Genomic DNA, 26,020 nt, shown 5'->3' on the forward strand with positions numbered 1-26,020 from the left:
TATATTTTATTTAATTGTTTTGGGCTTTTTTATTTTTATTTAAAATTAATTGAATTTTAAAATATTTATGGATATCAGATTAAAATTTATTGGGTTTTAATATTTTAAATGGGTCTAGAGAGATTGGGCTAAACATAAATGAACGCACTTAAACGAACGAACATAAACGAACAAACATATTACTAAATGTTTACGAACTTAAATGAACGAACGACTCTTATGTTCGTGTTCGTTCATTTAATTAAACGAACACAAAATCTTATTCATGTTCATTCGTTTAATAAATAAACGAACATAAACAAACTTTATGTCAAACGATTCACGAATAGTTCGCTGAACGTTCAATTTATTTATATGCCTACGGATTTTATTACCTCTATTGTAATGAATGACGCTATTTACGCTTAATGCAATTCATGTCCATTTTAAAAAAAAAAATTATATTAGAAGTAAAAATTAGCCCCACTCAATAGGACATTAAGCCCGAATGACCAAGTAAATAGGTTTTTTTGTTCCAATAGAGCAAACGGATAAGTTATCTGGTAAAACAGGGCGAGTAAAAGTTTATTTTAAGATCTACGATATTTTTTACAGTTTTTATGAAACTTATCATTTCGAGATGATGAGTTCTAATAAAATGATTTTTTTATTCAAATTCTTTACGTCTATATGATGAGTTTCAATAAAATATAAATTTTTTTATTAAAATTTATCACATCAAAGTAAAAAGTTTGAATAAAAAGAACTCATCATTTCAACGTGACGAGTTTTATACACTATAAAAAATACCGTAAATTTCAAAATAAAAGTGTATGTGTTCTATTTTGCAAAAAAAAAAATAAAAAATCCTGACTACCCTATTGGGCCAAAAAAGCCAAGTAAATACTGTAGGAGGGTAGGAGCTCATCCTGGGCTTACTACAATCAGTAGTCCTTAAGGACCTCAATTTTTGGGCTCATTGGATGCAATTTTTTTTCGATGTTTCTATTACATATAATTCATGATTTTTCTAAAACAATTATTGAGTAGTTTTAATAATAAAAAATATTATTTTTAAAAGATTTTAATTTGAGAAGATATACTTATAAGATGTATATGTTGTGAATCAACTGAAAAAATGTAAACAAATATTATGTTTTCTAAAAAATTACCTTCTAATCATCTTAGATTTTTTTTTTAAAATTCTTAATAAAACGTGTTCATAACATGTATTATTATGATACGTTATTGTTTTAGTAATTAAATAATAATACATTATGCTTTTATAATTTCATAAATCTAGAATAATTCTTTATTAAGTTAAGGTGACTACAAAATAGTATATGTTTCAAGTATCCTTAACTATTTTACAATAAACACTCAATTTCCCTTGCAGTCGTTGGTGATCGAACTATAACCTCTATAAACGATATGTAGTCATTGAAATAAATTGATTCGTGTTGAAATAATTTAAATTTTCTATTATCCTCTACAATCAATTTTAATTTTTGCCTTGTATATGTGTTTGAATTTAAGCACGTCTCGTTGTTATAATATATAATCTCATTATTTATTTAAAGATATTTTAAATCATATAAGTGAATCGACTTGCACTAATCAAAAGCAAATTTGATCCCAAATGTAAAACTTGGTCAAATTTGAGTGATTTAGATTTTGTTTATCGTCATCTTGACCTGGTTAAAAAGAAGACTAGAGATGTCCAGTTGGCAAGTTGAATATCGGTAGTTATCCTTCGAATTCTAACTGATTCGGTTCAGATTTAATCATTCTTTGTTTATAATTTTGCCTAAAATTTATAAATAAATATATGAAATATCTTAGGATAAAATATACAAATGATCCATCGAATATAGGATGTTGTTTTGTTGAGTCATTCGACTATTAAAGGTTATAAAATTGTCCCTTTACTATAAGACACTACTTTATCGAGTCATCTGGCTATTAAAATGTATAAATTGATCATTCGACTATTCATATGGTCTAAGCTTGTCACTCCCCGTTGAAAAAATCGATAGTCATTTAAGTTAGACGTTAATTTACTGATTGTGATATGATAAAATTATATTTTATTCATGTTTACTTGCACAATTCTAGGATCATATTTTATCATATCTCAATTAGCAGTTTAACGTCTATATAAAAAAAAAAGTGAATGAGTGGAAGTTAGAAAGGTGTTGACTGTCGACTACTACTGTCCGATTAACTATTTAATGAAGGTTGATCCACCCCATGATGTTAAGACCAAGTTATTGACATTGTAGTAACATAGGGTCTTCAATGTGTTCTGGTGGAAATTTTGTTATGGGCATAAATTCAGACAAAAACATAGAAGCAATCATGCAGTCCTCAATAAACGGGGAGGTGAGTGAGTGATCTTCACACACACACACGCACACGCACATAGATACATATATTGATATTGTTTGGCTGTTATTTTTAGCCGTTGTGTTTATTCCATCAAAGGTATTGCTGGGAGAGATGATGAAGTCATTCATTTTAGAGGTCCAAACAATCAATGAATCAAACAAGGATATTTGTTGAAACGTTCTTCAAGTTCGAGGGGAGATTGGAAGAGGAGGTTCTTTGTACTTGATAGTCAAGGAACACTGTACTATTATAGGAATAAGGGTATCAAACCAACGGTATGTAGTATTTCTTTACAACTGTGCTTGATTGTTTAAGTTTAATCATATAGGAGAATTAGTACCATTCATTCCCAGCTTTTTTATAATTCCACAGGAAGTCTTACTGTCAAGCCTGTTTGTAAAGACTTGCTAGGTGCCCCTTAATATGTAGAGTACAAATTAGCACACTCTCTAGCTTTTCCTTGACAAATTAGTCCCCTCAATATACTCAATTAATTCATGTTGCACTAGGTTATGTGTAATACTAATAGCTGCCTTATTGTCACAGTATAACTTCATTGGTCCATTCCGTTTGATCTTCAAATCTGCCGATATAATCTTCAATCGTAATAAAGCACAAAGACCTTGTGTCATTGCTCTAAATTAAGCTTATACACTTGATCTAACTGCAACATTATGTTTCTTATTCTATCATGTTACTAAGTTGCCTCCACGAAACATATTGTACCTTGAACTAGACCTTCTATCTATAAAATAACTAAGCATGTGCCATTCTCTTGTACAAACGTGAATTATTACAGATATATTTGTATTAGATTATAGAATGTATTCAAACAAAGGGAAATATTTTCAAACTGTCTAAATTAAGCTAGACTATAATGTTTTCTTCACCATGATTGTGCTGATACTTTTGTCATTGGTTTGGGCAGGCTGAAAATGTGGGGGATAGAATGGACGGGATTAATATAATAACTGCAGTTATTACATCTCTTTTGAACAATCAATGCCTGCAGCAGGTTCTTCTCTTTTCTAGACATAATTTTCCTAGGTTTGCGATGTTGAAATATCAATTCTCATTAAATTGCTACTAATAGTGTGATTTGTTTGTCTGTTGTGGTTGCATCCAGGGAAAAAAGCATGTGGAGAATAATGATTATGCTCGCAGAACTTCTAATGTTTTGTTACCTAATAACCAAGGTACTTCAGATGATCAAATAGGCAACAGAACAGAGACTGTTTCTGCAGTCATCCGAGAAATTCCTGGAAATGATTTTTGTGCAGAATGCAATGCCCATGAACCCGACTGGGCATCTCTCAATCTTGGCATATTGTTATGCATCGAATGCTCTGGTGTTCACCGTAATCTCGGTGTACACATTTCAAAGGTGCAATTTATTCTTCAGAAAAGAGAAAAGAGACCTTATGCCCCCCCCCCGGATTATAGGGTTATAGTTAGTAATTTGTATTTGGTCCTCAACCAGTTTAAGGTTTAAATTTGAGACTATTAGGTTGCAGAAAAAGGTTTATTGTTATTTTACACTTTCCACCTCAATTTTCATGAAACTGCATGACAGATCGTAAATCATGTCTTAGTTATTAGTAGTTGTATAGCTGGTGCACCCAGTTAAGAGTTCCTCCATTTCAGATTAAATCTATTAGATTGTTGAATTGCATTCAACATTATTCTCTTAAAGTATTTAGTTCCCTTCATTTCAAACACTTGGGTGTTGCACCAGTCTGTTGGGAAAGTCTGTTTACAACGCACCAGCTTTGATGCCATATGATTTATATTCAGAGGATACATTTAGTTCCCTTTAATTTCATTGTGGGTGCAGCAGCAGGGTGTTGGGTTAATCTGTTGTACAGTTTCATAACAGCTATTATACTTACATATGACTTTGCTGCCATTGACTTGCAAGTAGTTTTGCCTGTGAAAATACGGTGTACTAGTTGAATGGAAGTCAACTTTAGTGAAATAAGAAAATTTAAATCTAAAGAACAATTAATAGTGAGGAAACCAATGGAAAGAAATTGATATCATGATCTTTCCTTCATTTTAAGAGTCGTCAATAAAATAATACTTTCTTCTGTTGCAGGTGAGATCTTTGACATTAGATGTCCAAGTGTGGGAACCTTCCGTTGTGGAATTGTTTCGTACTCTGGGAAATTCTTATTGTAACTCTATATGGGAAGGTTCACTCCAGAAAGAGAGGTAGGATATCCACAGGGGGGAAATAGTGTGTGTGTGTACTGCTAGTAACTGCTCTGTTAATTTGTAATGCCATTTCTGTACACTAAACTGTAATTCTTGATTTCTCATAAGCGTATATGGTGCCTATAGAAGATCAAGTGAGGAAAACACAAAAATTAATATGCTTTATTAATATTGAAATTATGGTAAATATGAATTTGTATGATTGAGGCTTTGTCTGTATCTACTTATTTTTCTCGGAAATGAAATTTGTACTTTGCCTTTTGTATGTTTATGTGATATTTCAAAATCATATGTAAATAGTTCAAATTAGGTTAATGTAATGTCTTAATTAGGACATATACAGATCCCCTAAATTTGGTGGCCTTTTTGTGTTCAGAGCTTTAACTTTTTTCTTTTTACATTAAAAGGGTTAAAAAAATCATAGGTTTTTCTTTATAACAAGAAAGAATTCATATAAAAATCATGTTGAACTGATGATCTATAAGTGGTTAAGCTGATGGCTTAATTTTGTATCTGGTAGCTAGCACTATAATAATTCCTTTCTCTTTCCTGTTCTATTCAATTTCTTTGCAGTGTGGATGACTCATATGCTATTAGCACATCAATGACAAAACCCTGTCCCAAAGATGCGATTTCTGATGAAGAGAAATATATTAACGCTAAGGTACATAGTTGGATTTTTTTCTCTTGATGATCATGCTGTGATTTCCAATACAAAGCCTAACATTATTCCTCTCTTAACAAGAATGCAAGCAAATTGCTAATCATCATAGATCCAGAGCAATATGGAGTGTCTACAGACCACATAAACATCTGGCAAGCAGTTAAGGCTGATAATTTACGACAAGTATATAGTCTAATTGCAATGTCGGTCACCAATATTGTAAATACGACCTTTGACGATGTCTTCAGTGTCGAGTTGTATCACCATGCTGATGCTCGCGACCAAAAAATTGATAGCCACACTGAGCAGTTGATACAGAATGATCCATCAGCCTGTCAGAGAATCAAGACTTCAGATGATCCTACTTACTGTCTACAAGGTTGTTCACTGTTGCATCTGGCATGCCAAAATGGAAACCCTGTGATGGTTGAGTTGTTGATGCTATCTGGTGCCGATATAAATATGCGCGATTTCCATGGCAGGACTCCTTTGCACCATTGCGTTGCTACAGGCCATTACACGTTGGCAAAGCGTATACTGAAAAGGTAGGTTGCATATTTTGCGTGCTTATCCGTATGAAATCTAGTACTTCATGAAAATAGATGACACCATCTAAGCATGTCTTAAGCCTAAATGACAAGAGTACTAATTTTAGCCTGGGTCCCAACCCAAAGGAATAACTTATTAGGTGAAACCGTCCATCTAGACAAGTCGAAGATTTCTCTAGACTAGGTCTATTGGCCAACTTCTGATAGCCTTATTAGATCTGATCTATTGATCGATTAATTTGGATCAAGTACTACATAGGTCCATTGTGGAGGAAATTCTCTAAACGCACTTTGTTCCATTTAGAACACCAGAATTCAAATCCCTGACCTTGTTTGAGGAATCGAGTGTCTCATCTCAGTAGACCAACTATTTATTGGTACTGCATACTAAATTAGTTGATAAACCATACCCTCGAAATATTGCATGATATATGATTACTCTGCTCATATAGTGCTTGATAAAAGTATTGATGAAATGACAAGATACGGATTCCCTTTCAAAACTTAATGCAATGCTTTACTTCCTCGTACTCTCATCTCTGTTAGATAAATGATATCAATTCGTGAATGAGGTGCAGAGGTGCACGGCCTTCGATTAGAGATGGTGGGGGATTTAGTGCATTAGATAGGGCTATGGATATGGGACCAATTACAGATGAGGGACTACTTGTTTTGCTCGGTGAGAGCTAATGAAGAAAACTCCGTTTCCTTTAGCTTATGAAGCTTGCTTCTCATCCATGAACATGATTTCCGATAATGTTGGAAGTTGTTGCCTATTTGCATAATATTCATCAACATTTCCAATTGTTTATCCTGTATTAACTCGATGGATTCTTGAAAGAGTGTTAGAAACTTCCCTTTTGTGCTTTACAATGTTACATGATCTGCTCTGTTGATTGTATGGTCGTTTTTTTTCAAGCTTTGTATGCTATTAAATTTATTAGTTTTAGTAATTCTTTTTATGGTTAATGTAATTTACTAAATTGAAATTGAAACTGAAACCCAAAAGTGTATTTTTTTTTAACAATTCATGTTTTTTAATCAAATGACCTAAAAACACAATGTACGTATATTTCTGATACATGGCATGGCAGTGAAACTGGCTGGGGTTATAAAATAATTATTAATTTTTATCAAATTGATGCAAGCTTATCATTAAATTTATCAAACTTTCACACCAAACATTATTTTGTAACATTTTAATAAATTTAATAACTATTTTATAGTTTTTAAAAGCTCAATAATCATAACAATTATTTTGTACCCTTTTTTAAGTTTTAGGATCGCAGTTTTGCATAAGAAGAATCCCAAATCCCCTCATACAACTTCCATTGTAGTTTGGCGAGTATGAACCATACACAAGGCCAAACTCCAACCAAACTGAACGGGGCACAACCTTAAATAAGGGAAAAAAAAGGATAGGGGGCTGAGGCCTGGCAAGAGCATTCTAAGAAGCCATGTACCTAAAGTGTCATCATCAGAGACATTTTAGCAACAGGTAGACGACACCACTTGCAGACTCCGTGATGGGAAATGTTTAGCAAAGACTAGGACAACTTTCCCTGGCTGTCAATAGCTTAGCAGCAAAAAATAAAAATAAAAAGCATTGGAACAAGATACCTCTCTTTCAAAAGCCTCTCCAATCAGCCAGTTAAACACGACCTACCTGAAACTACTCTACCCTTGTTCCATAACCACCCTGTATCAGCTTTTTAAGTATATCAAGGGATACATTCAGTTCAAAATATTCAAACTAGTTAACTGCAAAAATGGTCAAATTTGCATGTAACCTTTCTAGTCTTCCATCATCTCAAAGGGCTAACAACCCAACCAGTGATTGGGTTTTGCCTACGGACCCTGAATTTCTTCTGTGGACCACTTTGCAGCCGTTCTAGCACTGTGTATGTAATTGAATCAGGTGTCAACCCCTGCTGTTTAAGTTTTGTATAGAGATCTACAGCTTCTGCGGTCCTTCCGCTTCTCTCAAGACAGTCGAGTAAAATGTTATATGTCACAATGTTAGGGTAACAACCTTCAGCAGACATTTCATCAAATAATGAGCAAGCCATCTCAACTTTATCTGTTTTGCCAAAGCACTCAATGAGTGTGCTGTAAGTTACAACATCTGGATTTAATCCTTTCTCTTGCATCTCCTTAAATCTCATGTGAGCTTCATCGACATTACCATTTTTTCCAAGGCAATTGATCAAAGAATTATAAGATACAATATCAGGTTTACAATTGCTTTTCTCAAGTTCTTCAAAGATTTTGATAGCCTCATCAACTTTCCCAGCCCTTCCAAAGCTAGAGATTAGTATATTGTATGTAAATATATCAGGTGAGGGGCCTTGCTGTTTCATCTTTTCATAAAGGTCATCAAGATGAGAAATTTGCTTGAACCTACCAAGTGTCAAAAATACTGTGTTATACATGAGCGTATCAGTGTCGATTCCCTTTTCCTTGATCTTACTTAGCAGGTCCATAGCCTCAACTGTTTTACCTGCACTACAAAGGCTCTCCAACATAGAAACGTGCGCATCCTTATCCCCCTCATTGTGGCTGTACCACATATTGCAAAATAGCCGGTGAGCCTCACTTGCATGACCCAGCTTACTAAGTGTCCTTACCAGATATGCATATATTGACTTAGTAATATATTTCTTTGATGCTTCAATAACTTCATCTAGTTTACTAAGCTGACCTTCCGCAACCAAAACATTTAAAATGACAGTGTATGTAAATTCATTGGGCCGACAACCCTTCTCCACCATTTCATAGAAGAGGCTAATTACCTTGTCAACCATCCGTCCATTGGCTAGTGCCTGAATCACAGTATTATAGACAATCAAATTAAGAGAACAGCCCTTTGACATCATTTCATCAAAAAACTTCAGTGATTCATCACATCTACCAAGTTTTCCATTCAATCTGATCATAATTGTGTATGTATACTCATCCAGCTCACAATGCTTTCGTTTCATGTCTTCAAAAACCAAGTATGCCTGGTCTATCTGTCAAATGCTGCAGATTAGATTAGCACTTCAGGACCAATGCAGCAGAATCATTTAGTAACTGATATCAAAACTTTATACATTCTGCTACTAATGTTTGAATAAAGAATTCCATTTTTATATATATTTAAAAAGGGGGGGGGGGGGAGCATGTTCTGCTGCAAAAACAAATACAATAGCAAATCTAGAGAAAAAAGAGCATGATTTTACTTCTATGTAAGACAATCAATGTTAGAAACAGTGTTACAATTCAGTTCTTAATTCATTTGCAGTCAAATTTAATTCAGATTTTGCTGCTTAAGAAGTAAAAGCAAATAACAAGAGAAAAGCAAGCAACAAAATGAGACTTTGAATCAATGCTGTTACAATCAACTAAGGATTTGCTATTATACCCAAAGCTCAAATTACTACTTCCACTGGTTCCAATGGAGGATAAGACTAAAGGATCAAATCAAAGGCTACATATTTCAAACTCATTTCATACAAAAACAGAAAACAAAAACAATAATAAACCATTATGCAATATCAATCAATTAAGAAGAGATTAAAACGAAAGATCAAACCTTTTCATCCTTTGCCAAAGCATTCAACAACATGTTATAGCCAAAAACATCTAATTTATAACCGTTCCTTCTCATCTCCCCGTAAACCGAAAACGCATTCCCAGAGTCACGCGACCTTAAGTAAGCTTGAACCAAGCACTTATAAGTGTAAGCATTCATCTTCAACTCCCATTTCTTAATTAACCCGAAACACATGTCCAAATCCTCAGTGTTCCCGAAAAGCCCTATAAGGATGTTGACGGTGGAGATGTTTCCACGTATTCCGGACATCTCCATGTCATCGAGGAGTGATCTCACGGTGTCGAAGCGATCGGGGCGCAAAGATTTGGACAGAATGAGGAAGAGGCGGGAATAAGTGAAGGGGTCGTGGCGGAAATTTGGGGAAAGGGAGGGGCAAAAGTGGAAGAATTTCAAGGCGAGGGATGGGCAGTTTAGGGATTTGAGAATGAGGGAAGCTTCATTGGTGGTAAGGGTTGGGGAGAGGGACGAAAGATACTGTGAGAGAACGGCGAAAGGATCGGATTGGGATTTGGTGAGGATGTGTGTCACTTTGCAGATAAGCTGGTGGCGTGGGATTGGGTAGCCACGTGAATCGGTGGCAACGGCGGGAACGGAGACTTCGGCGGAGAGGGAGCGGCCGCTTGGGGAAGTTGAGGTTATTTTGGCTATGTATTTGGTGGCGTAGTGACGGCGGCTACTGGTTATAACTTGTTGGAATCGGCGGTGGTGGTGGTGACGGTGCATCATGGAGGGTTTTTTTTTCTGTGCCACAGTTCAGCAAATTGAGTCAAAAATCAACTCCAGAGAGTCAAGATTACCATTAAACTGGGACATTTCAATTTTCTCGGGATGATGAAATGGTTAAATTGTCACTTCAAAAATAGGAATAAACCTGGTACTTCGACAAAATATTTATGGTCAATTGGGTATTTAATATTAAATCTATTTATTTTGATTTATTTTAATATTTAATATTTTAATTTTTTTAAAATTATATATAATGTTTAGTTTTTTTATTTTAGTACTTGTAGTTAAAAAATTAACGTATTTAATACTTAAATTATTAATTTTGGTCTATTTTAGTACCTAAAATTTTAATTTTTTTAAACTTAACGATTAATTTTGAACGGGTATTAAAAAGAAACAAAAATTGGGTATGGTTTAAAAAACAAAAGTTTAAATACTAAAATAGATCAAAACTGATAATTTTAGTACTAAACACGAAATTTAGTCAAATATTTAATTCAATGCATTTATTTTTAGGTTAAACTACACAAGTCATCACTGAACTTTCTTCCTACTACTATTTGGTTACTCAAGTTTAAAACTTTATAATTTAATGATTAAACTTTATACATTAAGTTTTTTTAGTCGCACTCGATTAATTTACCAACAGTGCGATGATATGCCTGCTTTGACTTTTCAACTTTTTAATTTCAATATGTGTTTTTCTTTTTTTTTAATTAGAATGGCTCTTTGAAGTAAATTTTTGGATATTAAATTATTAATGCTGGTGATTCTTCTCCCTTTACTTGGATGATGAAGCGGGGGTAAATCCAATTGCTGCTACATCTACAGCAGCAGTGAAAAAGTCAATAGAAGAAAAAGTGCATTATTCAAGAAAAAATCAACTTTAATGGTAGTTTGACAAGTAAAAAGAGAAAGACATATCAAACAACATGATAAAGTTGAGGAGATTAGTGGAAATATATTTACTTGTTGAGTAAAAATGCAAAATGTGATGAAAGTTGAAGTGGTTATTGAATTATAAGACGGGGAGATCAGAAGCTTTGTTGCAAGAGAATCTGCCACGCAACATAAATACAAAGGTACCTCACATGCTCAAATGAAGTATGTCCTGTAACAATGATTCCATGCCATCAACCTGCATTTCATAACTAACAACCATCCACATAAACAGGTCTATTAAACATACAAGTTTAGGAGGTTTCGTTTATCGGATTTGTTTACACCCGAATGTCCTCTCGATTGCCTTGATTCGTCATCCGAGCATCAAGCTATAGAGATGGCCAACCGAGTGGAGGCCTCTATATATTTGTGGCGCAACAAGACCAACTCCAAGCCTGTCAACAATGCAACGTGGGTGAGTTCAAAGACATCATGGGATCTGGTCAAGGACATGATGGTTGATGCTGACAAGGGAGAAGTGCTTGCAGATCAAGCAGAGAGCCTCCTTTGCTTGAAGAAATGGTTCCCCTGCCTCTGTTGCTCTGCTCTACGATTCATTCTATGCAATTCTCTGCACTGACGAAATGAAGCCGTTGTAATAGGTTCCAAGAGTTCCATACTCGTTGTCATTCTCAAGCTCTCCTCATAGAACATCATTTACCACCCCAAATTTTTCACCAGCACATCTAGTTATATATCATCGGATTTTTGTTTACATACCAGGGAAAGTGTATATATTGTGCGACCAGTGTTTTCATGCAATAAGTTCTACTTAAGTTGTGGTCGCAACGCAACGTAACGACCGTATCATAACGGTTTTGAAGGTTACCGTGATGCAGTATCGAAGCAACGTGACAAGGAAATCGCATCACGACTTTTGTGGTCTAAAACCGTTGTGTAACGCCGCAACATACTACAAATTGCACCGCAATACCGCAACCAAACTTTAAATTATCCGAAATATAAAATTACATAGATTAAATATTTTTATTTAATCCTTAAAAATATATTATAAATAAATATATATATATATATATATCATTAATAATATAGCGATAGTTATGTTTAAAATTAGTTACTTAAGTTGAATTAATTAAATTATTTATTCACACCATTTGAAAATTAAATCATTTTAAGATTAAATTAGTTTTAGTTTAAATTGAATAATCTCTCATAGTTAAAATTAATTGAATTAATTTTAAATTAAATTCTTAAATTAACATTAAATACCATAATTATATGTTTATTCATTATTATATAAATTTTGTATGAAGGAAAAATTCACTTTATAATACTATATTTTTAAATCAAATTTAAAGAACGAAGATTATGATATGACATGTGTGTATTTAAATGAAAAGTATAAAGAAATACAAGAAAAAGTGAACAACTTTAAGCCTATCTGAAAGAAAGATGTGTGATTGTAACACTCATAACACGTATATATCTCGAATTACGAGTTAAAGATGTCACACTAACTTTTTAGACATCCGTAAAACATAAATGCATACAATTTCGTTTCATTGTAAAACATCTATTTAACAATTTTAAATATGTTTCATTAATCATGTATATTCATAAAATAATAATTTATGAATCAAAATAAATATGACTTTATGCAACAATTAAGCAATTTTGTGTTGTTTCATAACTATATAAAACTGCCTAAATATTACTTGATTTAAAAATCATTTAAAGCATAATATTTATACTATTCATTTATAAATATGATTATATCTAAAATTAGCCAAAATTAAAATAGTCCTAAATTATTACTTCAGACCCTTTTAAAGTAAATCCGATAAAGCAACCCAACAAATATAATGTACATGTCACTAATAAGTCAAAGATAGGATCTCTTACTAATACTATCGGTAGGTTTGATTTCCAAAGGATGATTGGAAAGCTCCTCTCTTCACGCTCTTTTTGTTATTCGAACCTATGCATGAAAATCATATCACGCTAAGTAAAACTTAGTGAGACAGTAACATAACTAAGGTGTGATAAAACATAAATATCATAAAGTATTTTAAAACATAAATTTGTAATTTAATTAAAAATATTGAAACTCTCAAATCAAGCTATTCAAGTCGTTTTCCCTTGAAAACCTAAAAATCATCATCACATGATTTTATCAAAAATCATGTAAATCAACATCAAATATAATAAACAAATCATACTCTTTTCATTAGTACATATTTAAGAACTTTCATTTCATTTCCATATTTTTTTCTTGCATATACTTGTCATAACTTTCACTTTCACTTTTATAGCTCATGTATATATAAGAGAACACAAGGTACGTGAGTCAAACATAATATGCGTACTAGGCACTACACGGTGCCAATCATCATCATCATAAGATGCACTCCAAGTGTAAATCATATCATATGCACCAACGGTGCCATGCATAATATACACGAATAAACCATTACTGAACTTAACTTTAACTTTACTCAACTTTCTGGCATGCTAAGTGTACCTACAACTCTCAATGCAACATACAATGGGCTTTTAATTTATTTCATAATTATTTGATAATTAAAATTTTAAAATCAGAATCATTTTAATTCATCATAGTAAAAACATAAACTTGAGTAGTTTAAACCCCAAACCATCCATAAAACATTTGTATAAACATCATAGAAATATTCCATAATTAATTTAGAAATCATATTTTAAAATAAATATTATGAGGTTGACTTATAACAAGTCTTCTTCGATCAAAATAATTAAACATTACTACTTTGTATACAAGTCACTTTAAGCTCAATTCATTGCTTTCGATTCGCTTCTCTCACGAAATTTATCACATTTTCATATTCTGGTAGTTTGCACTACCTTCAAAGAGATATTATTATGTATTAATCTACACACTTAAAAAATTATTCTGTTTATCCCACTAAAAACTAAACTTAAATACAAATCTAACCATATAAGACACTTCTTCTAGTTCCATTTGTACAATTTATAGTGAGTTTTTAAAGCTGATTTACAGAAGCTGTTTTGAGCAGAATTTGCTGCCCTGTTTTCTGACCTATCCTCGATTAAAAATTCATATCTTTTTTGTATACTTCTCTAAATCAATATATGTTTAAGAAACTACATTGATATACAAATCCAACGGCATAAGATACATCCTCTAAACATTTATGTAGTATTTATGGTGATTTTTTAAACTTACTGTTCAAGTCACAAGTATAGGCAGATTTTACCAATTTGCATCCTTTAACTTATTCACTAATTCTATTAGCTTACCATGTAGCATCCCAATCATCAGGTCAGTGACCAAAATGTAAGAACTTATTTGTTAATTACATATGTTTTGACACCTCGGATTCGTATCCTGGTTGGGTACGAGTTAGGGGTGTTACATACCAAATGAACATATAGGCTTGAAACACAATTCACATAACACTAGGAGTCACTTCTTACCATAGTATCTTCGTCACTGGCTAACTGCAAACAAATGTTTGCTTGATAACATAAATACAAATTAAATGCATTCACTTGATGTCCTTAGATTGTAAATCTTCTTTAGTAATTCACATTAATTCTTAAGCTTATCCTTAGCTTTAATTTTGGTTGATATTGATTTCGATCATAATCTAAATGGACACCATTTACAAAACATATACATTTCAAACCACTTGTTAGAATCTTACTAACATAGGCACACAAAATAGAAAAATAAATTCCTAAAAATATTTTGATGCTCATCTGACACTAACTTTGTATCACAACGTGAATATTGACCTTAACACTTTAAATTGACTACTCAAGTCCCTTTTTATCCAATTTCACCAAACTTCACGTAACATTTTCAACTTTGCATTTTTAATCACTAATTATGAATTCTTTTAGAATTCATCTCAATTTTTCCATTCTACTACAAATGGTCCCTTGCCATTTAGCTTACATTCAAGCTTCAATTAACTTAATTAAATTTTCAGCATTTAATTCCAGCCCAATACCTCAACAATATCACAATTACAAAATTAACTTATTTTCCCATATTTGGAATTTGGTGCTCAAACTTTGCCAACTTTCCAAAATAGCCAAATTTCACATTCTAATATCAATTTCAACACTCTAACATTAATTCCAGCATAGTATATCATGTATTGAACATTTACATATAAACCCCACAATTTTCCATAATGTTGTAAAGGTCCTCCAACTTTTAAAAAATTACAAATTGGTCTAAATAACTTTCTAATGCTTGTAGAACCTTTCAAACATCATTTCTAAGCCCTGAGAAATCTTTCACAATTTCCCCCCAATTAATTCCTTTAGGCCGAATGCTTTTGTAGTGGGATTCTAATGATTTCCAACTTGATTCAAGCATGAAATCAAACTTTTAAAGCTTCTACAATTAAACCCCTAACATAATTTCATCAAATCACAAATTTCCCAAAACCCTAGGTCATGGCAGAACCTTATACGTAGCTTTATACCTAATTTTAATTATCACACATACTTTAGAATTAATCTCCAACATAAAAAACATATTAATCTTTCATCAAATCCTCAAAATCAACAAACCCTACATAAACCCTAATTTTCAATCTGAACATATAATCATGTTTACCATGTAATATTTATATCAAATCATAGAGAATTTCATTTAGATTAATTCTCTATCTAATAGCTTAATCCAAAAATTAATCATGTAGCTTTAAAAATCAAAAACAAAAATCATACCTTGGTGACTATGGAGCTCACGGGCTAATGGAGGAAGATGAATAATTTGGCTTGATTATTTTGGTAATTTTCTTAATACACTTGTATAAAAACTAATATAATTGAATTTAAAATTCAATAAACGAGAAATCCAAAAATTTCCATTAACGAACCTTGAAAATTACTAATTTTCATTGTATTATCTTCCATTAAAATATTTCATAGTCAAAGATGAATCAACTTGGCTTTGACTTTCTACTTTGGTCATGCAATTTTCAAAAATTACATTTTGGTTACAAAATTTCCACAGTTTGACTAAATTTGACAAATTAACTTCAATTCAACTGATCCATGCTAAATTTTACTAATCTTAAATATGGAAATAATATTTCCAAACTTTATCTAGCATCCTTCAATTTTTCGTGAAATTCGGATTCGACCTGATTATCCGATTTTTATACTGAACTTTATTACTATATAACTTTTAATACAAATCCCGTGCTGAAAATATAATTCCCATAAAAAATCGTGTTTTAGGCCAAACTGTTCATTTTCAGGATAAAATATATATTTTTTAAATTACATATTTGGTCCCTAAACTTTTAAAAGTTTATACTTTAACCACTAAACTTTCAAAAATTATAGTTTAGTCACTAACCAAAATTTGGGGTATTACAGTGACCATTATGTGTGAAGGGTGGAAAGGGACTAGAAATAAATATATAATCAATTTCTTGATTTATAGACCTAAAGGTACCATCTTTAAAAAAATCAAATGATGCTAGCAGTGTTTCTTCTCGTACTACTGAATATTATTTTGATATAATGGACAAAATGATGGATGAAATTGGTGAAGAATTTATTGTTCAATTTGTTACGGATAATGAAGTAGTAATCAAAGTGAGTGGTAAAATTTTGATACAAAAGAAAATACACTTGTATCGGTTAGCATGTTATGCACATTGTTTGGATCTTATTTTGGAAGAAATTGGTAACAAAAAAGCGTGAAAATATCTTAAATCAAGCAAAAAAGATCACTTCTTTCATATACAATCATACATGAACGATTGATTATATGAAGATGTATACCAAAGGTATAAAATTCTTACAACCTGGGATCACTAGATTTGCTATCAACTTAATTGCTTTGGAGAGCATATAAGCAAAAAAACACTGAAAGAAATGATAAAAAGGTCCACATATGTAAGAAAATCAACTAGATTAAAGAGGATAAAAGTCATTAACTTCGTATAATTTTGGAAAAGGACGAATGATGTTTCAAAGATTCAAGAACTATTGATTAAAGTATTAAGGATGTGTGATGGTGATGAAAACCCAATTATGGATTTTATTTATAAAGCTATGGATAGAGTAAAATTGGAAATTCAAAAAGAGATTATTTACGCGATGGAGTAATCAACTTCATAATAATTTACATTCTGTGTACGTTATAAAACCTTTAAATTTAAATTGTAATATATTGTTGAGATATTTATTATATTATTTTATATAAAATATTTTCTAAATCCACAATTTTTATACGAAGACAATTCCACAAGGGAAATGATGTGTAAAACTATGAATGGAGTTAGAAATGTCATACAAAGGATAAAACCCAACATGAATGATCAAATTTTGACAATAAACCATGTATGTATTTTATATACTTAAATTGGGTGAGAAAACTTATAAACTATCATGTTTTAACTACTAATTCATTTATTTTTAGTTGTTGCTATATCGAAATAAAATGAATTCTTCTAGACACCATTAGCTCAAGATGCAATTTTGAAGACTAATATTGGCAAACAAAAAAGAATTCGTTCTTTATGGTTTTGTAAATTTTTACAAATACTTTATGGATTATATCTTAATATTTATGTTTTTTAGCTCAATAGTGGATTAATTATGGAAATTGTACACCTTAACTTCAATGAATTGCTGTCAAAGTTTTGAGTCAAACAATTTCATCTTCAAATTTTGAACATAATTGGAGTACATTTAATTTGATCTATACAAAGAAGAGAAATAGGCTCAAACATAAAAAAACTTCAAAATTTGATTTAATGTCCATTATAATATGATGTTGAAGCTGAGACTGTAACACCCCAATTTAGGGGCTAAATTTAAGAAATTATAAAGTGATGAATTTAATTGGTATTTTTGGATGAAATCGGGGATTAAATTGTAAAATTTCAAAGTTGGAAGACCGTTTTAAGAAGTACATGAAGTTCAGTGACTAAACTCTTGGTTTACCCATTTTTTATATAGGATGAATTATAAATTTCTTCTCCCCGTGCGTAGGTTCTCATTTTTTTTCCAGTTTTGTCTTCTCCAACTACCCTCCTTTCAACTCCGATCTACTCACCGTCCGACCTCCGATCGACGAGCCAAAACCACCATCGTGTTCATTGTCAACCGAGGAACAAAACCCCTCAAACCTTTCATCGTGAATCATCTCCGTTCGTCGTTAATTTCAGTCGGAAGTATCGTCGGTAATAACTCAGTTTTAGTTGGTTTTTCATCGATTCACGACGATCGGGTCATCCGTTTACGACACCTCCCGCACCATCGTGTTCGTTGCATCGTTCCGAGTTCATCGGTGTCATCCTTGGTCTCCGTCGACGGCGGCGCGTGAGGAGGTGAAGCGGTCAAAGTTTCTGATTTGTTGAAATCGAGCTCTCCACCGTTCAAAATTGTGAACCGAGCTTTGTAAGTATCTTGAAATCGCTCAAAATAATTTTTGAGATTTTTTCCGTGATTTTTAGGCAGCCGGAAGGGGCCCACGCGCCGCCACTGCGCGTGGGGATGGTCCAAATGACCAGTTTGACCGGTTTTGGTGCATAGTTGACCGGTTTGACCGGTTATAACCCGACCCATTTACCCGACCCGTTGACCCGACCCGACCTGTTGACACGACCCGTTGACCGCTGACCGGCGTTGACCATTGTTGACCAAAACTTTCACCGGGCATTAAACGACCTTTGACTTCGACCGAGTATACCTATCCTGATATTTTTCGACATTCCAAATCCGATTCCGCTGTCCGTTTTTCGAAATTCCAACCCGAAGGCCTCGAAATTACCGGTCAAACCTGTTGACTTTGATTTTGACCGAAAATTCCAAATTTTCGAAAAGTCATATTTTATGCTTTCGACGTCCTGAATCTGAATCCGATTCGAACCCGGTAAGCTGTTTTTCACTGATTTATCACCCGATTCGATCCGTTTATCGCAATTAAGCTCCGTTTTTGATATAATTTATGTTGATATGTATCTGAGGAATTATTGGAAGTTGAATTGAAGATCAAAGGCATTCGAATGGTTTTTATGGTCGATCAGTATTGCACGGAAATCGAGGTAATACTTTACTACCTCTTTATGCTTTATGGAACATGTTTATATTGATAAATGCATGAACAAGATAATGTTGGTCACTTTGGTGGAGTTGAATAATTTATACACTCGATATGATGTGATATAAATTCTGTAACTAATTACGGATCGAATGACTAATATAAAGAATTGATGAATTGTTAGATTAAATTACAAGGTTGTGATTAGTGATAAAGAAATCAGCCCTGTATCTGCAACTTATAATTTATTTCATCAAAGGTTAAATGTTAAAGGTACTTGGATGAGAAATTATAAAAATACACCGGTATGGTAAAATTACAAAAATACCCTTATGTTATAAAAAGACAAGATTTGAATATGGAAGTTAGATAAGAGGATTTTACAGACATATTGATCTGATAAAAATATTGATGTGTATAAGGAATGTTAGTTTTATTTGGAAATTATGGATAACCGATTTTAATCCTATAAGAGTTTGTGAAGGATACTAGAAGTTTGTTAAGAGAACTGTTTCAAGATCAGAGAGTATTCAAGAAAGCAATTAATCATAGGATCTCTAAATTATATTATTTTCGTTAAGAGCTAATATTAAAATTATCTGGTTAAGAAATTACGAAAATGCCCTTAAGAGGTAGAATAGTCTGAGTTGACTCTGAATGAGAAAATACTTAGGGGATTCGTACTTAACTCAATTAAGTACGGATTTAATTGTTAAGATCCTGACTTAGTGCAGGAAAATTCCTGATATTCCGTTTGTAAAATCTGAGAATGCACTTGACCCGGAAATATCCGAGTTATGAGTAAATACCTGAAGAACAATTTGTTGAGGTTGTTATGTTGTCAAAATTGTTCGAAAGGACTGAAATAAATTATAAGATTGAATTTCATAGTAAGATCAGACGGAAGGAAATGATTAAAGTACACTGAATCTGTACAATGACCAAGAATACCACCAAGCTCAAGAATGATTGGATATCCTCGAGGTTTGAAATAAATGGAATAAAACTGAACACCAAAATTACCAAAATACCCTTATGGCCTATATTAAGTAAATGTCTTGGATTAATTAAGGAATCCAAATAAGCATAGGTGTTGGACTACCTTTAAAAGTTATGGAACAAAACTTAAGTGAGTAGATCAACCCTAAAGCTATGTCAGTACCTGAACGGCATAAATATTACTTGAATGCGTGTTTGTCTTCTTAAGTTTGGCTCGATGATAATTTTGGAAGTATTCAGCTCAGCTCAACTCTAGATCGCGTTAAGCACTAAGAATTGGATATTTGTTCGACAAATCAACCACAAAGACTGAACTGAACAGAAGTACAATATGTATCCGAAATTTAGAGACGTCTAAATTAATCTGGAAAACTCTGAAGTAATTGGAATGGATTTGACTACTAAGTGAAATAAGTAACCTCAATGACTAAGATTTTAATAAGTGATTTGGATGAGTCTGGAAACGTTAATGAACATACACGATGTACTGTTCTTCTGGATCATGAATTACAAATCAAACACGTCAGTATTTCATGATATAGTGGAAGCGTAAAAATGAAATAAAGACATTGGAAGATCTATTCAGTGATGATTCCGAAGATGATCTATGGATAAGAATTTTTGGTATTAAAGTGTAAATACCCTAGAAGGACACGAAATGACCAGTCGATAAGTATTAGTTCTGGGAACTATTCATCTAAGAGTTGTTCGATAATGCAATCAATCAACATAGATTGTTAAGGTTCTGAATCTTCGTTGTTAAGTTGTTCGATTATCCACTCAATTGATATGGATGTAAAAGATCCTGAATACCCTTCTGATTACGTACAACTTCTGAAAACTGTCCGAATAAGATATGATCCAGATAATTCACATTCTGAATAACTGATGATTCCGATAGTTATTGAAATATTCCTATAGTGATCCTAAATACCGACATTCTATCGGTAAGCTGAAGATCCGTGTTTCTCTGCCTTATAAGATTATCTAGTCCCTCTAAATAATGTCCATAAACTCTTGTGTGTTCCCTACTCACATGAATATTTTATCTGATTTTCGATTTGAATTCTGATATGATACTTGACATAGATTCTGATCTGATATCTGACATGGATTCTGATCTGATACTTGACTTGGATTCTGATCTGTTACTTGACCTGATTTCTGATATGATACTTGACCTGATTTATGTTTTGATTTTTGATATATCCGTTTACGGACGGAAAATGTTTTAATTGGGGGGTATTGTTGAAGGAAGAAGTTTCGCAGGTTCCTCGGCTTTGTGCTCAGGGCCTTATATGATGTGTTGGGTTGGGTGTATGGTTCTGGGGAACCTACACATTATGATGTGTTGGGATGGGGGTATATATATATGTTTTAAAAAGATCTGAAAAGTTATATGGTTTTTGGGAACACACTAGATAACCTATTATGATCTCCTGAACTCAGTCATCCAAAATATTTGTTTGAACTGAAAGCTCATTGTCTGTTACCATCTGAAATATCAGTAGGATCTCTGCTCAGCATAAAAATCTATAAATGTTCGGAAATAATAAGGATATGTATGTTTATCTGTATCTGCACGTTCTTCAGCATCATCTAGTAGTTCTGTATTATTGAGCTTTTCGAAGCTCACTCTATTACTCACCTTTTCAGGTTAAAAGAATTGTACCAGTGCAGTTATCGACATCAGTAAAGGAATTATTCCGGCGTTGTTTTCAGAGAATGGTACATGTGATTAGGGGGCATGTAATTGTATTTTGATTTATATACGAGTCTGGAAATCTGTTTTATTTTTAAATAGTAACAACTGATTTTATTAGTTTACATGTAATTTAAAAAGTTTTAAATTTTCCGCTATTTTTACAGTGGGTCGCTCCGGTGGCCCAATTGTGACACCCCGGATCGGATCTGGTTACCCTTATCTGTCTGTGGGGGTTACAGAGACACATACAAAGAAAAAGTGCACAAAAGTTAAAAATGAGTTTTAATATAATCAATATCAAAAATATTTTTGAAGAAGATAGTCTACTTAATGCATGGATTAAAGAAAGAGAGGATTCTACGCTTGATAGTGAACAAATTTCTCATGGTTGCACGAGGAGTTACTTAATAAAACTAATGAAGAAACTCAAGATGAAGATATGAATACAATTCAACTGCACCATCTAATGAAGAAAATGTTTAACTATTGACGTCAAGTGGTGATGATGATGTCGGTGGTGGTGGTGATGATGATCATGATGGTGATAATGAAGGTACGTATAAACCAAAATATTGACACATTTATTCTAATATTTTTCATGAAGATCAAGGTACGTTCAGATATCTTTATGTTGATAATACATGTTTGTATAGAACAAATGCACTACACAAAAAAGATGAGGATGATAAAACTCATATGAGGATGAGATAACACTTTTATGATTCATTTGCAAGTTCATCATCATATAGTTCAGCTACAATTGATAATGAAATTAGTTAATTATATCAGGGTTCTCATTATAATCTACCAAATGCATATTATCCACCTTACCTTAACAAAATTCAAGTTATGAATTTTTTTGTCATTATTTATGATACAACATGTTTCCTACCAATTGCATATCATCATAATGTGATTTTTTTACATGGAATAGGAATGAATCAAAACCAAGACGTTGATAAAGATGAAACTGCTTTAAATTTGTCACATATTAATTTTGTGGTGTATTTTTATATTTGTATTTATGTATTTTTTTGTTTTCTAAGTTATGTAAAATTAACTTTTTTATGTTAAAATATGAGAACTTTGATATGTTTTTAGTGAGGTTATTTATATGTTATTCATTAACATTATAATTGTTATTATCCATTATCCAGCATAATAGTTATATGGTTTATATTTGTTTTTAATAAATTTTTTATCTATGAAATTAAATTTTTAATTTTAAAAAATATATTAAAATAGTATATTAATATTTGAATATTAAAAGACAGTTGTAAAATGTATAAATATAATATTTTAGAAGTATTGTGATTTTTGAAGAAGAAGAAGAAATCATGCCCGCGATAGCCACAATGCGTTACGTAAGTCTATAGTATCCGCAATCGCGACACCACAATCGCATCCGCGATGAATTCTGCAACCGTAATTTGATACTGTCTCTTGGGATGACTTCCCACTATAACTTGAGCCTTATTCCACTCCTTTTTATTTTTTTTCTAAGTTCTCAAAAATTTTGTATTAGTTTTCTTCTTTGGTTGGGATCCTTCTTTGGGGATTATGTTACCTCTATCTCGTAGAGATGCAATATAACGGATGAGGAAAATCTTGTAAGCTTTGACAAGATAGAGATAAAGAAGACAATAGGTAGGTAGAGAAGAACGAATCCAATAGCTAGCCCACAGTTCAAGCAATCATTCTCAATAAATTAAAGAAAGAAAGAAAAAAATGAAAGTTGAAAAACCAAAGTGAAAAAAAATTGAACTTAAAATGTCATGTCATCACACCGTTACTAAATTAACGGAAGAATGATTAAAAAGTTCAATATATAAAGTTTAATTATTAAATTAAAAACTTTTGAACTTGAGTGATCAAAATAAGAATGAGAAAAAAGTTTAGTAATGATTTTTGTATTTTATCCTTATTTTTAAAATATCTAATATAACAAATGTACTTTGAAAAAATTAATGTCATGTGTATGCTTTGACAATATTTAATTCAATACATTTAAGGAAAGATGAAAAATTTTATGTTAGAAGTGTAATTTTTTAAAATTTATATTAAAATTTAAAAGAGTATACAATTTCATAAATATAAAATTTTATCATTTATAAAAAAATACTAAAAAATATTTAAATTATTATATTTAAATTATATGATAATTTAAAGTTTTCAATGATCAATAGACTCTATCATTCTTTCGTATTATCCTTGTATACATATGTTTTGATAAAAAATATAATATGATACTTGAACTATATTTTTTAATATATTATTACAATATTTATAATTTCTGTCGATTGATTTGACAAATACTAAAAATGTTAATTTAGGTACATAATAAAACATAAAAAAGTATTTTATATATGCCACTTACTAATGATATTAATCTAAGTGTTATAATATACAAAATGATAATCCAATTATCATATTGAATATTTTGACAAAGTATATGTATTACATTAGAATTTTCTAAAATACTAGTATTATTATAAATCTTCTACATATATCCCGAAACTACTACTACTACTACTAGAACATACTCTTACCTTTACCTAGATTAACCAGCTCCATGCTCGTTTCGTGTCTGTTACTGACTAAAAAAATAACCGATGTCTGAAGAACACAAATCAAGGTACTGAAACAAAACAAATAAATCAACAAGGTTACATGCATTAACTCACAATTTGCGTTTTTGCATACAACTCCCAGAAGATAGGTTTTATTTTTGCATTTTATGTCACACAAAAATCAGTACTGAAACAGAGAGGAACCTTGTAACATCTGCTAGGGTTGTCCAGGATAGTGAACGAATCGTTTATCCGGCACATAAATACTTCATTGATGTTATATTAATATGATATGAATTCCATTGAAATTTTTTAACTAGTCCAAAGAAAATGATCTGCTGCAATATCTGTAAATTTGCAAAAACATTATTTTTTTATAAGAAATAAGATTTATTAAAATCTAGATAAGAGGAACAACTTATTAGCCTCATTAAAAACCTCCCTAATCTAATTGGAGGAAAAGAGTGCTACATAAGAGAACACTACAAACACAACCCAAAAACGAAAACTACATACAAAGATCACCAACACCTAATTGGAAGTAACTCAATAACAAAAAGCAATACCGACTAAAAAATAAGATTCACCGACTGCAACAATCTAAAAGATAACAACCAATCCAACCGAAAAGGCTTCCTCGACAACATCAACGCGAACACTGATCGCAATAGCGAACCCAAGACAGCAAAAAACGATTCCCAAAGCTCCAAAGCGGACATCCATAGAATTGCAAAAACATTATTATAAATTTGGATTTCCCATGAATACCATACCAGAAATTCGATGGGCAAAAGTGTCCAGATAATGTGGATGGGAAAGTTTTTTTCTCAAACTAATGCACTCAGTTGATTAATTCATCATCTAGGGTGTTTTCTACAATGCAATGTCAAAGACCCCAGGATATCTCGGTGTCTTCAGGAAAAAATGGACATTGGATTGCTTGGCATCTTCAGGTATGTTTGACATACAGAAATACCCAGGATTGCTTGGCGTCTTCAGTGTAGGTGGTAGGTTGTCTCAGACTGGGAAACAGATAAGTATTAATGCAAATATTAATTATTCATTAATAATCGGGTTGGTTGATGGTTGGTGGTTGAACGAAAAATTATAATAAATATCCTGTATGTTATAAAAATAAGGTGTTTTGGTTGAGAATTGAGGAGTAAAGTAGTGGTGAGGAAATGAGAGAAGAGACAAAATCTGGAGAAGAATTGAAAGAGCAATCATTTGAAAAGAATAGTAGAGAAAATTTTGAAGGAAATTTTGTTCCAATCTATAACCTGTAAGTTTGTTCGAATAAAATTATATTCGTATTCGAATAAAATATGTATATTTCGTAATGGTATTTAAAATATTATTTTTAATATGTTGTTGCTGGTAAAAAAAGTGAGTAAGAAATTCGAGAAGATTTTTTTATAACATCAACTTGTCGAAAGAATAATAGATAAAATTTTGAACGAAATTTTCTTTCAATCTATAATCTGTAAGTATTATTAAAAATAACATATTAAAAATAATATGTCAAACATACCTGAAGACGCCAAGAAATCCAATGTCCTTTATTTTTTCCTGAAGACTCCGAGATATCCTAGGGTCTTTGGCATTGCACTGTAAAAAACACCTTAGATGGGGAATTAATCAGCTGAGTACAT

General features: G+C 32.1%; 2 protein-coding genes and 1 pseudogene across 2 annotated transcripts; 1 reads left to right on the forward strand and 2 right to left on the reverse strand.

The window, feature by feature from the left end:
• The first annotated feature begins 2,277 nt into the window (after positions 1-2,277).
• Positions 2,278-6,483, forward strand: LOC120125032 (ADP-ribosylation factor GTPase-activating protein AGD2-like). The gene is made up of 8 exons (XM_039143547.1): positions 2,278-2,361; positions 2,520-2,675; positions 3,296-3,382; positions 3,503-3,751; positions 4,463-4,578; positions 5,155-5,245; positions 5,327-5,790; positions 6,372-6,483. The coding sequence occupies exons 1-8, from the start codon at positions 2,278-2,280 to the stop codon at positions 6,481-6,483; spliced, it is 1,359 nt and encodes a 452-aa protein (XP_038999478.1).
• A 901-nt stretch (positions 6,484-7,384) lies between these two features.
• Positions 7,385-24,168, reverse strand: LOC120125145 (pentatricopeptide repeat-containing protein At1g51965, mitochondrial). The gene is made up of 3 exons (XM_039143640.1): positions 24,158-24,168; positions 9,368-10,123; positions 7,385-8,804 (listed from the first exon to the last, which is right to left on the reverse strand). The coding sequence occupies exons 2-3, from the start codon at positions 10,112-10,114 to the stop codon at positions 7,599-7,601; spliced, it is 1,953 nt and encodes a 650-aa protein (XP_038999571.1). The 5' UTR covers positions 10,115-10,123; positions 24,158-24,168; the 3' UTR covers positions 7,385-7,598.
• Positions 24,169-24,684: 516 nt separating this feature from the next.
• Positions 24,685-26,020, reverse strand: part of LOC120124855 — a 28,821-nt pseudogene continuing 27,485 nt past the window's right edge.

Source organism: Hibiscus syriacus, unplaced genomic scaffold, assembly GCF_006381635.1.
Source record: "Hibiscus syriacus cultivar Baekdansim isolate YM2019G1 unplaced genomic scaffold, ASM638163v2 tig00110429_pilon, whole genome shotgun sequence".
In the NCBI taxonomy this organism is placed as follows: Eukaryota; Viridiplantae; Streptophyta; class Magnoliopsida; order Malvales; family Malvaceae; genus Hibiscus; species Hibiscus syriacus.

Excerpts from the sequence above, each read along its gene's own strand:
- LOC120125145 (XM_039143640.1), bottom strand. The coding sequence starts at position 10,114 with ATGATGCACCGTCACCACCACCACCGCCGATTCCAACAAGTTATAACC. Across the intron at positions 8,805-9,367 it reads CTTTGGCAAAGGATGAAAAG|ATAGACCAGGCATACTTGGT; the intron begins GTTTGATCTTTC and ends AGCATTTGACAG.
- LOC120125032 (XM_039143547.1), top strand. The coding sequence starts at position 2,278 with ATGTGTTCTGGTGGAAATTTTGTTATGGGCATAAATTCAGACAAAAAC. Across the intron at positions 2,676-3,295 it reads CTTTACAACTGTGCTTGATT|GCTGAAAATGTGGGGGATAG; the intron begins GTTTAAGTTTAA and ends TGGTTTGGGCAG. Across the intron at positions 3,383-3,502 it reads ACAATCAATGCCTGCAGCAG|CATGTGGAGAATAATGATTA; the intron begins GTTCTTCTCTTT and ends CAGGGAAAAAAG.